The sequence below is a fragment of the Odontesthes bonariensis genome, chromosome 18 (genome assembly GCF_027942865.1).
Source record: "Odontesthes bonariensis isolate fOdoBon6 chromosome 18, fOdoBon6.hap1, whole genome shotgun sequence".
NCBI lineage: Eukaryota > Metazoa > Chordata > Actinopteri > Atheriniformes > Atherinopsidae > Odontesthes > Odontesthes bonariensis.
Genome location: NC_134523.1, coordinates 6,644,637 through 6,659,612, shown reverse-complemented (window position 1 = coordinate 6,659,612; position 14,976 = coordinate 6,644,637). Strand labels below are relative to the sequence as shown.

Sequence of the window (14,976 nt, the reverse complement as noted above, 5' to 3'; positions counted from 1 at the left end):
TTTCCTTGCTTCAAAGTTTACCTGAAGCCTTCTGAAAACAATGCTAGTTTTCATTCCAGCTGTTATGTTGAGGCTCTGGCGCTTTGGTTCCATTATCATCCTTCATTCACTGTAACGTCCTTAAGTGCATACATGGCCACGTGTTAGCAAAAAAACTAGTCTACATCAAACAACTGCTACTGTTTTGACCCTTTGACACTTTGGATGTAATGAGCGGTGGCACCTCTGGGTGCTGCTATATGCAGCTGAGCGACACACTTCCTTTCTTGTTACATGAAACCTTTCCTAATCCAGTTTTAAAAGAAAAAAGGAAAGCTAGTAACAGTGAAACTAATATAATCTATAAATCTTTACCGCTCTGCTGCCCCAATCCATCCCTTTTGCCCTTCTTGCTTCTGTGATTCTAACGTTTAGTGAGCAGAGTGTGCTGTGGCTGCCTTGGATGTTTCAGGGCTGTCAACACTTTCTAAAGATAACGCCTCCACTTCACCCCGCCGCTCTGCACCCTTCTACCATGATGCACACTGACGCTGCTGTGACAGAGACAACTAAAATGAACACCTAAACGGGAGGTTCTGATGGTGTTCTGAATGTGGGAGAAAGGGCGCACGTGAGAATAATGAACAGATAATGAATAAAGGAGGAGATAAAAGAGACATATGGGAAAATTACGAGTTTCAGACCACACCTTGTTAAGCTAAAGCTGACACTGGGGATACTGGATACCCGCCCTGCATAAAAAGATAAAACAACCGGATTTCCCGGCTCAGGTAGTATATGTTGGTAAGACCTGGATCATTAAAGGGCCACAAGGGGCTTCTGACTGCTCGCAGAGCAGTGTTCGTACCAGCAGTTAAAGTTTTGCTGACCACGCCAATGTCTGCTGCTTTTCATATGCAGCAAAAAGAAAAAAAAACTCATTAACTGGCAAACGCTGTCACACCCTCACTCACACATACACGCATCACAGAGCTTCTTTAATCCCAAGCTGGCAAGCTCGCACGTAATTTGATCTTAAATGCCCAGGAGAGCCCTGTTTTTCACAGTCATGCTCTTTTTTTTTTCTCACCCTTGAAAGAAGATCAGTGGATGCCTGTAGATGGAAAAAGAAATGCAATCAAATCCTGATCATAGCCAGTCAAACTAGGACGTTTGTGAAGACGGTAAGATCAAGAAAATCTGTAAAGAAGTTCATTTTCTTTTGCATTTTAATGAAAAAAAACAAGCATTACGGCATAATCAGCAACTGGTATGCTTAATACTAAAGTGTAATTCTCCACTGAATAAATTGTGATGTTCGAATGTGACAGATCTTTCATTTAGTGGAAAGTCTGCTGACCACCGCTGTGGAGATCTGAAGGCTAAGGCCCGGAGGGATTAAAGACAGTCGAATGGGTAAATGATTTGAAAGCTGAAACGACTCTGAGAGGGTTTACGAGTCAATCTCTAGAGTGAATGGCTCGCTCTGACTCACTTAAGCTGTCTGATTATACAGTATGTCAGTTTAATTCAGCAGAAATACACACTGTCACACACTTCTGAATTTCAGCTCCGACTGAGGGTTGATTGCGGCAGAGCATCTGTGCCGTGCTGAATGTAATCTGGACTGGGGTAAAAATAGCGAGCAAACGCCACCATCAGGCTACAGTGTTTGTCAAAATTCACTCAAGCCATTCAAAAGCTATTCTTTTTTTTCCTCGCTTGCTCTTCTAAGAACCTGTATTTCAATAAGGAAGAAGGGGACCAGGAAATATTAACCCAAAGCATGTGACTATCTGTACTGAGTGCCCGTGTGTATTACATGCGAACCAGCATGAGAGAAAGATTTAGCTGTTCACTCAGACTCATGAAGGGATGACATGAAATGTTTCTACGCGCCATACAGTGTTTGTCTGGAGCCTCGGGTCACTTCTCATCCATCTCAGAGCAACACTCCTCATACCGGGACTTAAGAAAGAATTTGTTCATGAGAAGAAGGGAGCCATATGTCCATTGCCATCTGCTAAATCTGGCGAATATAGAGCCTATGACTGCAGAAATGGAACCTGATATTTAGTGCAGATTGCATAAACAGTTAAAGTTGATCTAATCTTATTAATCTAGATAAATCTAATCTTACTGCTTCTCAACTGTAGCAAACCTGCAGTCAGGAGGCGATCCTGCTACATATCAGCTGGTTTTATAATGCTTTTGAGCCAGCTTGCAAAACTGTAACAGAAAGAGAGACAAAAAAGATTGCCATAAACTGAATACAGATTCTTTTTCTGCACGTGTGCATTTTCTCTCCTTGACATCCAAAGCCCCACTTAGAGCCACCTTTCACCTCGTCACATTCCCAACCAATCAGAGGCACCGATTCTAGGGTCCAGAATTAGCCCGGCTATCACTGACACGGAGAATGCCGACCATGCAGACAAGATGTGGAGGAAAATGAGTGAAAAGCCCTCACCCCAAGGAATGAAAGGGAGCCTGAATTTAAGCGAGAGTTTTTTATTTGGTGACTAAACAATTCCGTTTTCGTTCAGTGACTTTGGATGGAGGCTATCTGAAGAAGATTGCTGCTGTATTTTGCAGGCTGTGTAGTGGGTAGAGGGATTAAGGTCGTTGGGCTAAAAAGTGTGCTTACGTTCAGCTGAAAGAGTGTTTGATCGAGTGTAATTGCGTAAGTTCAGGAAGACAAAGAAGAAATCAATTCATGACGAGTGAAAACATCAAAGCAAAAGCATCTTCCAATTGATCTACAAAAATTTAGCAAGGAGAATATACAAAAAATAAATAAAAATCTAGTTAAAAAAAAAAAATCAGCCTCTACACAGTTGTCACAGATGATGTGACAGTCTGGAAAGTTCTGTTCTGCACAACAACAACAAAAACCTCTCAACAATAGCTGTCAGTAGGCTGGATAATGGCTACACCCACTTCCAAAATGACGTGCTGACAAACATCTGAAAGCGCAGAGACAGTCAAATGTTAAAACGGCTATAGAAACATGACATCCCTAATGCAAGATCTTGGAGGGGGCAGGAATGTTAGCATCAAATTTCATGGAAATCAATCAATTAGCTAAAAATCACAACCTCACAGTGACACTGTAAGAATGCACCGGAAACATAATTTGCGCTCCACAACAATTTGTCTTGTCTTTGCTGAGATATTTCCTCTTCGCCCCTCTATCTGCCGGACTCTGCTCTCTCTAGTGCAAAGTCCTTCAAAGGACGTGAATAGTGCAGTACAGGGTGATAAGTGTCCTGCAGCCGTTGAGTTTAATCAGCTTGGAAAATTTTCATATTTTGAGTATGAAAGAGCATTTTGAGCATGTGTTCTCATCATAAATCGAGCTTGATGAAAAGAGAGAAAAGCATTCTTTTACAAGGTGTTTTTTTAACACCTTGTAAAAGAATACAGACCCTTTTAGGTCTGTTGGCTCTGTGTTGCTTGACACCTCGCTGCCCTTCCTCTAAATCTTTCACTCAGGTCTTACTTTTATCATGATATCGTTTTCACTTTGAGCGGCCGTCTTTGTTTTCTGACACCCATTTACATTCAGCGATACTGGCACCTCTGCGCCATTAAAAAAGTAAGAAAAGTCGAGGGCATCACACAGAGAAGACTTCTCCTTAGGGTGCAAGCTGAGCCGTACTGTGATAACACTTGCACACCTACATCATTTCACAGCCAATTTACACAATTCCACAGCTGAAATGATAAAGTAACCGCCTTAGATTTAGAGAGATTTCACACACCACTCAAATCCGCGTTGAAGTGGGCGGTCTCGGGTCTAATATGCACACCATATAAACAGCTGACAGCCCTGAACTTGTGGTATGAGGTGTTCTCTGGCCTGCTCATTTGTGTGACTGTTTGTGCATGTGTGGTCATGAAGATACGCATGTTTTACATGAGTATAAACATGTCAAAAAGTACTCACCAATGCAGGCATGTACACGGACAGTCAGCTGGGTCCGTAAAATAACACTGTGCTTCTTCCCCCTGGACCTTAGGGAGTGAAAAAAACAGAAGGAAATGTAATTATTACTGATTTAAAAGTATTTTCATGAAAGCAGGTCTCGTTGCTTAATCGTACAGTCAGAGCTAACGGATTTGTTTCATTTCTTAAAAGAAAATGTCGTTTTCCTGTCACCAGTTATGTTGCCAGTAACATTTCTGATAACAATGCCATGGGAAAAAAAGGACTGCATAATCAAGCAGTGGCTTTTTACACGTTGCAAGACCGTGAGCTGCGTTAAATTTGCACCCCTATACTGATGCACATCTGAGCCTTGAGGACAGACAGCAGAACTGCAGCAGACATAACACACATTTACAAATGTAAAAACACCTCCACATGCCATCGTTCCAATAAGCGCACGTTCGCAGACACCACATTTGGAGCAGGAAAACACAAACATGGAGGTAAGGAATGATGACATTTTAAGAGCAACCCTCGAACTCTCTCTCTTATCGTCCAATCTGTCGGGCCTGATCAGACTCTTCCATCACTAACATACCGATACCATCAAACACAAGCAGGGAAAGCATTGCTCTGATAGCACATACTGCAGCAAAACACCCGTTACGCATAACAAAAGCAGAGGGAAACAAGAGGGCAGCTGGATTCTTATCCATACATTGTGTTGTTATCGGCTTTGCTGGGAAACGGAGCAAAATGTTAACACAATCTATTGAGATGCTGATTGAACCAATTCATTTTTACTTGCGATAACCTATTGTGCGAGAATGACAGTCAAAGCAATGACTCGGAATGTGTCTTGTCAGAGAAATGAAGGGAGAAAAACGTGGATACCACCTATAATTCTTACACATATGTGTGGGGACAGAAATGCATGGTTAGGAGGGGAAAAAAGTTCAGAAGTCGCCGTATGTTTCTGATTTCTGTTCAGATATGTTTCCAACTTTACAAAGGCAGGTGAAAATGGTTCACAGGGGGATTAATGTGCATCACAATCGCACAACTTTTTACTTCCCATTTTCTGTTCTCCCTCTGTGGAAGCTGAGCTATCTATGTCACTGGATGACTCTGTTTACTGTCAACCGTGGTGAGCAGTGTCCCACCACAGCTGGAATCACAACACATTTTTGATGTGTGGGAACATTCTGAGTGAAAATCAGTCAACATAAAATGCCCTATTATAGATAAAGTGCTGGATATTTTCTGTGAGTAGATGGCCTTAGCTCTCAAATTCTGCTGTCATCCATGATATATAAATGTGCAGTATAATAATGTCTTTAAAGGTGCATGCAATCAAGGCAAAGCTGACGCTCTTGTGAGATTTGAGAGTTGAATGTGTGACTAACACCTGTATAAATACAGCTCAGTACTACACATCATTTACACCCAACTCTTGACTTTTTTATTTCTGAGACGGTGCTAAGATGTTACAGCAGCTGTCGAAAAACTCCCCAACTTTAGTAAAAAATAAAACATATGGTGTGAGGCTGACAAAATGAGTGTTTAATTTATCCATTTTTGACACTGTATACATTCAGTAAGAACAGGCTCAGTAAAAAAGTCTCCATTCCTGAAACTCTGTGACATCTTACAGGGTCAGATCCAAACCAAAAGCGTGACTCATTTCCTACCGTCAGTTCAGTGTGACCTTGGTAAAAGTTTGAAAGAGTGACACACACAGGCTGAGCCAATCAAACCAGTTCCTCAAGAGCTCCCAACTTCAGAAACGCACACAAGCCATTATTCACCTGTCCATCATCTGTCACATGGCTCACCAAGGGCACAAGATAAACACACTCACAAACGAATAAATGTCGTCATGGAAACAAACACAAATAGACACGGAAAACAGCTTGCCGCTGTGGGTCTGAACACATGCCCCCCAGTCCCAAACAGATAAACACACCACAACTCTCCTCAAACACACTGTCACACTCATATGTGCACCCAGTTAAAAGTTGCCTTCTCAGTAAACATCTCAAAGCTCTAGATGACCATGCTTTCTACATACAAAGGACGCTGACACAAGGTGAATTAGTTGGGATGTTAACCTGTATGCAAATCAGGTCGAGTTAAAACACCTGGGCAGTTGGCAACAATGGATCATTGTTAAACTGCTTGATTTACACAACAGTTGACAACCAAACATGGTTAGCAACGTAACTTACAATTTGCCAACCTTTTTGGTAGGATTACTGTAGTAATACTGTTTGCTAACTAATTGCATGGCTTCTTAATCTAACCAGATTTCTGACCACTTAAAACTGCTAACTATGCTAATTTAACAGATGACAAGCTGTCTCACAATGATTTAGTTCTTGTTTTAGGAAACTTACAGCATAACTTCCTAGTCATGACTGCAGTTTTTTTTTTTTTATCCCATTCCATCCTTGTTGCATCTTAGTTGTTGCAGCTAATATTCTGGTGAGACCCTCATGTTTTCCCATGGTGTTGGGCAGCAAAAGCTGGTCAGCCAATAATCAATAAAAGGTTTTTCTCTTCTTAATGCTCTTTTATGAAATGAAAATATATCTTAGAAATGGAAAAGGATAGAAGTGCTACAGAGCTATGAGGAGAACTGTTTGTAGCTTATTCTCTAAAAATGAGTTTGTGCCACTGAATGAGCAGAGTATAGACTGAGAGAGGTATGCTTTCCGGTGGGAGAGCAAGATCTTGCTTTGTGGTGCATTACTACTGGCTACCGTGTATTATGTGTCAACACCTAGATGGTTTCTTAAAACCTTTTTTTCCTCTTAGCCTGAAGCTATTTTTACCATGGAAGCAGAAACGTCCAGAAGCTCAAAAGTGACCCGTGCTTGAAAAAACTTTTTGGCAGTAATGCCTTGCCTAAAGGCTTCTAACTGACCTGAAGACAACATCTTGGTGGAGCTTTCTGAAATCCTGAGCTCTGGAGGGAGATTTCTCTTTTGACTCACAGAGACTGAAAGGGGTTTGACCACAGCTCTAATTCAACATTATGATGCTGTCTACGCTCCATTCAAGTTGACAAGCTGTGAAATGTTGTCGTATAATGGACCAGTATATCAATTATTTTTAAAGAAAATAACAGAGGAGCTATTGCTGTGGAAAGGATGGCACATCTGACCCGCTTTCCAGCGCGCTTCATTCTTTCCATGAACTTGTGCTGCCAAGAAATCCAAATCCAGCAGCTTGTGATTCTATTCATTTTATAAGAATGAAGAAAGTCAGAAAATATGTGTGTGAAGGGGAGAGGGTGCAAGGCAGCTAATCACTTGGTCTTATATGGTGTATTTTCATTTGAACAGAGGGAGTGTATGAGTCTGTCTGTTTTAAGGGGTGTAAATGTATGTGAGCCTCACCCTGTGTCATCCGGCTGAAAGCCCTCCAGCTCGTCCCTTTGCTCGGCCAAAGAGGACTCCAGATCCAGATAGGTTCCATTGTGGGAGAGCTGAAGTGCACAGTCATCAAGCTGTGAAACGAGATAAAGAAATCATTTTAATACAAATATTTGATGGTGATTTATTTGCTCTGAGCTGCATGAGCCATAGTAGGAAATGCTCAGTGGCATTCATTTAAACTGTAATTTAGACCCAAGTTTAGGCATAAAATGGCATGTTAACTTTCTTTGGGGTTTGATGTACAAACATGAAACCCTGTCAGGAATGGGCTCACTGTTTCACATGCCCACTTACTATCTCGATCCATGTTTCACACCTTTTTTTTAAAACAATTTAAGCCTGTAAAATAAAGCCGGTTTATGGGCCAGGCGTTTAAACACGTGTGTACAGTGGTCTCTGAAGAAGTGAGAGCCATATCCCGCCTGTCTCTGCTTTTGGCATTACAGAGCTGTTAAGGGAATTAACTCGTAATAAAGCTGCAGGACATGAAACCAAAACCAGAGTGGAACACAGAACGAAGGACAGATTTTAGCGCATTTAAATACCAGCTGTGAGAAATGTGACACTTGAATATTGCCTACATTGTGTACACTTTGAAGCCTCAGCATATTCAAATGTCTATATTTTTGCGTGGGAGTTTTAAACTGTTGTTCTCTCAAAAACATTATTCCTCTGTATGTTCTTCCTGCTTTGTTTGTCAGAAACACAAGTCTCGCACTCATACCATCTGTGAGTGCATGATCTAAAGTAACACTGAGTTACCTTCAGAACTGACTCACGATGCTGTTTAATAGGAAACCCTGCTGGGTTTGAAACCAGGTGCTCGGTAATATCTCTGCAAACCACTGGCACTGATGTTTATGAGTACAGTCACAAGTTGAGAGCAGGTGCAAGCAGCCATCCTAGAGACCATTTATAAAAAGCAACTTACATCATTATGTTGCAACAATCGGTGGAGAGTTTTGCAACTTCTGGTTAAAGCTGCTGATATATGAATAGGTGAATGAGATCTGACGAGTCATGCAATGGCATTTAGCAGCCCAGTGGTATCAGTAGGAATAACCCAGCTAGGTCTTTGGTGTGCTGCCAAATACCCTCCTGGACATCCATTCAAATGGTTGGATGACACTTTCTGACCAGGACAGACCACAGGTCACAAGACCTGCTGCGGCTCTCTGCCCATCCCTCCCTTTTCGTTGGAAACAGAGAGACGGACTGTCGGATGGACTCACAGCTTAAATATAACCCTGCTATATTTACTCTTCTCTGAGGCAGCATGCACACAGGAGCAAGGGTGGGTGTGTCCACAGGGGGTGGGAGTCAAATGGGAGCACAACCGAAACACAAATCAAAGTTTTACACAGGACAACGTTCTGGCTTTTATGTTCATATCCAGTCTATATCCATATTGGTTTTATAGAAAATGGACAGCAAAAGAATTCCACATGGGATCTGCTGTTTGCAAATCAAATCCAAACCAGATGAAGATGGTTTCGAAATGCAATTCTATTCTGATTTCTATAGACGTGTCTCAGTCTGGAACACAGACTGCCCAGCGCTCGCTGCACTGGATTTGAAATGGTCTTTCGCATGATGCGTTGCCTTTTTGCAATGGAACATACAACAGCAACATCAGATCCAGAGTAATTACAGAGCAGAGCGAAACAGAGTTGGAGCAACAGTTAGCGGATGGCTATGAAGCACAATGCAGGGAACAAAATTTTGGACACAGTCACAGTGACAAACTGTCTTCTTGTACTTTGGGGGAAGGCTTCTGTTTTGACAAACATGGAAAAGACCTACTCTTGAAAATCACGTCAACAATGGAGCTTAGTAATTGAGACAGGCATAATAATTTTGAATTGCTTGCACATAATGCTGCAAAAGTATGCCATAAAAAATCTAATATGGAGAAAAATATATGATTTGCCTGCAGTCTGAACTCTGAACATAGCCTAAGAGACTCCACGGAACAGATGATCCTTCACTCTGTCAATTCAATCCCAGAATCGAGATCTATAATTATACACCATATTTAAACAACACGGCTTTAGAGTTCTGCTCCAGTTTCCCTTTTTTCCCCCTCACAATAACACTAATCCATTTGTGTCAAATAGCTAATCCACTTAGTAAAACACACAGCTATCGGACGCAAAAACTGTTTTGTTTTTTTAAAATGTTGTCATTGTTTTCAAGTAATGCACGCTATGATACAGTGAGGACAGCACAAAAACAAGGAGTAAAGGATTCTTTCAGAGCGATAAATTGGCAGCTCAGGGAAAGATAATCACCGGATCTCCCTTTAAATGCTACCTTTAGCACGGAAACCATGCCAACATACTCACCAACTCAAGGTCCCGTCGTAGTTGTCGGCTACCACTTTGGGGCAGTGTCGAAAAATATGTGAACGAACATAAACTTCAGGCTGCTCATGTTCATGTCATCAATCAATAAGGACTAAGGGGAGAGGCGAGATTTAAGTCTGCGTTGATTGAGAGCTATGGGAATGGAAGTAAACATGCAGACATAAGTCAGCCTTTAGTTTGACATATTTTTTAGTTTGGCAAATTGTATTTGATAAGTACAACAAAAAGTAGAGTTTAGGCTGAAAGAAATGAAGACATTGCTTTTGGAGGGCTTTGACCATATACTTACTTTGGGCCGAACCAAACATTTTTACCAAAGATTACACAGAAGGAAGGAACATAGACTTGTGCATAAAATTCAACGCCCCCCCAGGAAACTCACACAAAACCACATCGAGTATGTGAGCCTCATAATGGTGCTAAAGAAAAGTCCGGTAATTAGCCAAGTTTCTGTCCTCAAACCACACAGAGACCAGAACACGCTGCCATCACCAAAACATGTGCGATGGCTACAGTTGCATCCCTCGAAATATCAACCAAACATCAAGGGGAAAAAATGAACCATCATTCTAACTTTAAGCTGAATCCACCTGGAATCAAACCCAGTTGCAATGCCATTGATGTTCACACTTTGTGGAATACGATAAATCTCAGATTAAGGCAAAAGGGGGGTGTGGGGGAGTGGAAACAGCACTGGGAGTAGGTTAATCATGCCGTGTCCCACTGCCCCAGTTTTCTTTGTAGGAATAAGACAAAAACATCTCTTTAGCCAAGTCCTCCAGCATTGTTCAGCACTTTTAACAATACTCCACCCAAAGAGTATGTTCTGTCCTATATAGCAGCTCCATGGAGCTTTCTTTATTTCCTTGAAACCTAATCCCTTCCGTCTAATGCACAGGCTCTATTACAGAACACAATCACCTCCCCTCCTGCTACCTGTTTTCTGTTTCTTTTATCCCCATGGATTAATTAATCCAACAAATATTGCTTAGACAACAAGAAGTGCACCACAGGTTGTTTTGTCACACTATATGTTAACAGCTCACCCAGCAAAGAGTGTGTCTTTCCAAAGGCTCTAAGTTTGGGTAACAGAAGTAATGAAATAACAAAAAACATCATGCTGGCTGAAGATGGAAGGGAAGCGACTCCAAACGGGAACCACGGCTTCTTCACAGCTCAAAGCTCCGGAACAGGCCAGGGAAACACTTTTGGGGCTGGTATACTTTACACTCATTTAATCAAGTTCTCCCAGAGGAGCACGGCAGAGAGAAAAAGGGAGTGGGGTGGGGAGGGTGTAATTACTTCCATGTTAAAACAACACCGAACCTGCCGGCGATCACAGTTAACGATACCCTTACGTAACTTAGATGACGAGTCTCTGAGCGTTTTTTTTTCTTCTGTCTAAATAAGAGCTGAAGAGGATCGGGCTCTTTGAAGAGCATGGGGGAAGGAGGTGTTCCACGTGGCCATTAAATCTCCCAATGTTGCTTTAATGGGATCCCTTTGGTAATGAAATAAAAGTTCTGAAGTATGGGCTACATTGGGGTATTTTGTTTATTTTTTTGGTTGATGGGAGTTATTCATTGCAAAACTAGCTGCTTGACTGATGGCGAAGCCTCTGCATTCAGCTGAACATGATCACTCATTTTCGGAGGGTAATTTATCTAAATTGAACTCCCTGATCTTCACATTTTAAACAGGATGGACTTTGCAGAACCTTCTACTGTTTAGGTTTTGAAGAGGAAAAGTGACGGCCTCTGTGAGAATCAAAAGGAAACATCTTTGTTTAGCAGTTTGGACAAAATGACACATCCCATGCACTCTGATTTAGACTTGGCCGCGTTCTATTTAAGTGTGTGTGTGTGTGTGTGTGTGTATGTGTGTGTGTGTGTGTGTGTGTGTGTGCGTGTGTGTGTGTGTGCCTTTTTGTGTTTGAGTGTGCACAGTCTGAGAGGTGGAAGAGGAGGTGGAGGAAGAGGTCAGGAAAACCACGGCACCCAAAGTGAGGAGAACAAAGTGTCACAAGGATCCAGGCCATGGCCACAGGAATTCTGGGACAAGTGACCTATACTTTAAATGCAGCCCAGCCAGCCATGCACAGAGCTCTCCCATCACAGCATAATAATACAGCAGGCTTTTCTAAGAGAAGAGTACAGGAGGTTTGGCAAAATGAGAGAAAGACTGCTTTAACAGCCTGAGAAATAACCCCAAAACTGAAGGGAATCACTAAAAGCTAAGCTGTTTTCACATTTTCCGATAGTATCACAATCTTAAGAAGCTCCAAAGTTGAGATCTGGACAGTCTGATGGGCAAATTTGCAACCATTCAATTTCATCCCTATAATCTAAACCCAATATCCAGTTGCCATTGCGCACAGTCAACCCCCGATGGAAAAAAATTTTTAAAAATCGCAAAACACAAATGCAGGCTGCACCATCTGTCCGTGTATAGGTTGTAATCATAAGATTTTCTGCGCTTTGGACCATTTTTCATTTGTTTTGTGGCTTTTAAAGATCGGGCAGCAAAAGATGTGATGGTTTGGAAAACCGCTCTGCTGTTGAATGCTGGTTTGCTGACAGGGCTGTGCCAGCAGTCAAAACTCTTACAGTCTGCGCCTCACTGTTCATTTCGATTCTGTACTTCCAACTTGAACCGTTCAGCATCTACTTAACATACAAATCTTAAAATATAAGGTTGCACACCTTAAAGCCTCTGCTTGACTTATAGAACCCCTGAGGGTGTGCATGTATGTTTGAGTCAGCCTTGTAAGGAAGGAGTGTGCTGTTATTCTCTCCGGACAGCTTTTAACACTGAAATGATCAGAAAATTGTATAATTTCCTCACTCACATATATATCTAAACACTTTGAACTGACTTTGGTTGTCTGTGATTTCGGTTGCAGGGTGCCTGAGGAGTGTGTGACTGTCACTCATAGATGAATAAGGCACCTCAGGTCATATCTGGTTGCACTAATGCCTTTGCAGCCACCTGTTACAGTGCTAAGCGCAAAAAAAGAAAAAAGAAAAAAAAACGCCATCAGGTTCATTCATATTTAGTTGTAATATACCGCTGAGATTCATTAGAACTATCAAAAGATCCAAATGTAAGACTCTTCGCTGGAGTAAATGTGTCCCTACATGGGATTAAATGAGGATATTTAATCTAAAGCAACTGAAGCCATATTTGATGTTGCTGAGGGCTTCGAGGCAAACCTTTGCAACCTTGTTTCAAATAAGATGTTTTTGCCTGTGTTCTCAAACTAGCCTGAATGGTGTTTATGGAAGATTATCTGGAGGAGGCTTGAAGTGAAAAACACAAGTATCAAGCATTCACAAGAATTGTGAATGCACACCTTGAATCTTAACATTAAGTTCCATGTTATTCTTTTGCTTTATTGTAGACGTTCAGTGGTTTCACTTAGTTTCTACCATCTCTTTACAAAAGGTTATTTCAACCCAGAGCAGTTTACTACAGTGGCAATCGTACCTTGTGTGGAGCTTTGAGGAGCCGGTGGACGCCTGCTAACTGGTTGATGAGGGGGATATCCTCTCTGAAGGTGTACAGCGGCGGTCTTGTCGGTTCTGGAAAATTTGTGCTGTTGAACGGATCGGTGTCATCTAAAAACTGAACCCTGCAGACTAACGTGGCCATGGTGCATCCATGCAAGTGGTTCCTCTGAGGGGGCAGCCCGGTTAGGTGAGAGCTGTGAGACTATAGCTCCGCTCGCTGCGCGCTCCTGTGCTTGTAACGACAACAAATCCCTGTAGCCGAGTGCGCTCTGCGCGCAGACCGTCCTCCCGAAGGACGCAACTGGAGGCGGAGTGGATGCCGAAAAAAGATGGCACAAGACGCCGTTGGGGATCTTGTCTCGCCTCCTTGTGGTGGTTTTGTTCGCTCTGAGCTTTTTTTATTTTTATGCCGCTGAGTTATTCTCGGAAAAGCAGGTGGCCAGTGATAAAAGGGAGGCAGCAGGCGGTCTCTAACTTGGTGCTGGAGAGTGAAGGATCAGCCCAGCTTGGGACAGCCGGTCTGCTGTCTGAGTCCCTGTAAATCCACCCCCCTCCAGCCCCCCCTCACCCCGTGCTGCTGTGTCTATTTTTCCCTCTGCCTCATCTCGCCCTCCCCCCCCCCTCCCTTTAAAGCCCTGTCTCCGATTTACCAGAGGCTTCGTATATGAAAATGAACTGCACTAATCCAATGTTATTTCTAAGAGCAATGCAAATATTTAACTTGAAAGGATGATTCAAGACAGCATTGAAAAGATAAGAACAGAAGCAATGAATGCAGTTAAAGTTATTTTCAAACCGCTTTATACTTTAGTCTCCACTGTACTGAATGTTATGGCCCTATTAGAACAGTAATTATGTGAAAAAAATATCAAGTTCATTGCAGTTAGACGCTGGCAGCATGCAATAATTAAAAAAAAAACTTTATCGGATAATGACTTGCTCATAACGGTTGAGCTTCTTGTTTGGGAGCAACCTTGATCAATGGTGACCTCTCGCGGCCAAAATGTTTAAATGGAATCAACCATTGAAATTCCAGCTTCATTACTCGCCCCTATACATACAGTCTATGCCACGGGTACATGACAACTTAAGCAGTTATCAGTTTCAGAGGAAATGCTATCTATCTATCTATTGAAATGGGGTTGGCCAACGCCTAAAGGGTCTCACTGACTTTTTTTAATAAGCTTTTTAATCTTACATAAAAATTTTAACAAGCTAGCAGGGTCCTTTGAAATAGGCCAAATAGGGAACGTTTTTTTAAGATAAAAAAATATATAAGATTGCTACATTATCACAAGATATAAAGACTAATGTAAGAAGCAAACTACAACCTTAATTGGGATGATGGTGACAGATGGTTAATGAGAATCTATACTGTTGTATATTCATTTATAACTATGTTATTAATTCACATTGGACAGCTTATATCTCTGATCAGGCTTTAAATTGTGTAAAAGTTACTCTGTCTTTTATTATGATTAAGTTGGGCTTTACTATACATTTTAAGTGCAAAATAGACAGTTAGTCAAAGTATTTGATCAAAGCTTGATAATTTTGTCATTTCTGGGGGGGGGGGGTTTAGATCGATGCGCACATTTTTTATTAATTGTTTTACGTAAACTCCCAAGTTCAAGTGAGAGATTCAGGTCAAAGTGAAGTTACCCAACTGCCTTTCTGACAATAAGGTACTGTAATATTTGGTAAGAGCAATGTTATAAAGTCTAATGGAACTGTTCATCTTTCTGATTAGA

The 14,976-nt window shown here is 41.7% G+C and overlaps 1 protein-coding gene across 5 annotated transcripts in view; it reads right to left on the bottom strand.

Moving 5' to 3' along the window:
• The window catches only part of fhod3a (formin homology 2 domain containing 3a), a 56,833-nt gene extending 43,080 nt beyond the window's left edge, over positions 1-13,753 (bottom strand). For 4 of the 5 annotated variants that reach the window (XM_075448982.1, XM_075448984.1, XM_075448983.1 and 1 more), the window contains exons 1-3: positions 13,203-13,753; positions 7,312-7,421; positions 3,929-3,996 (exon numbers count right to left, since the gene is read on the bottom strand). In XM_075448982.1, the coding sequence (XP_075305097.1) occupies positions 3,929-3,996; positions 7,312-7,421; positions 13,203-13,367 (343 nt within the window). In that variant the 5' untranslated portion in view covers positions 13,368-13,753. The remainder of the gene's footprint in view (positions 1-3,928; positions 3,997-7,311; positions 7,422-13,202) is intronic. The other variant, XM_075448987.1, reaches the window with a different exon arrangement.
• Between the last annotated feature and the right edge of the window lie 1,223 nt (positions 13,754-14,976).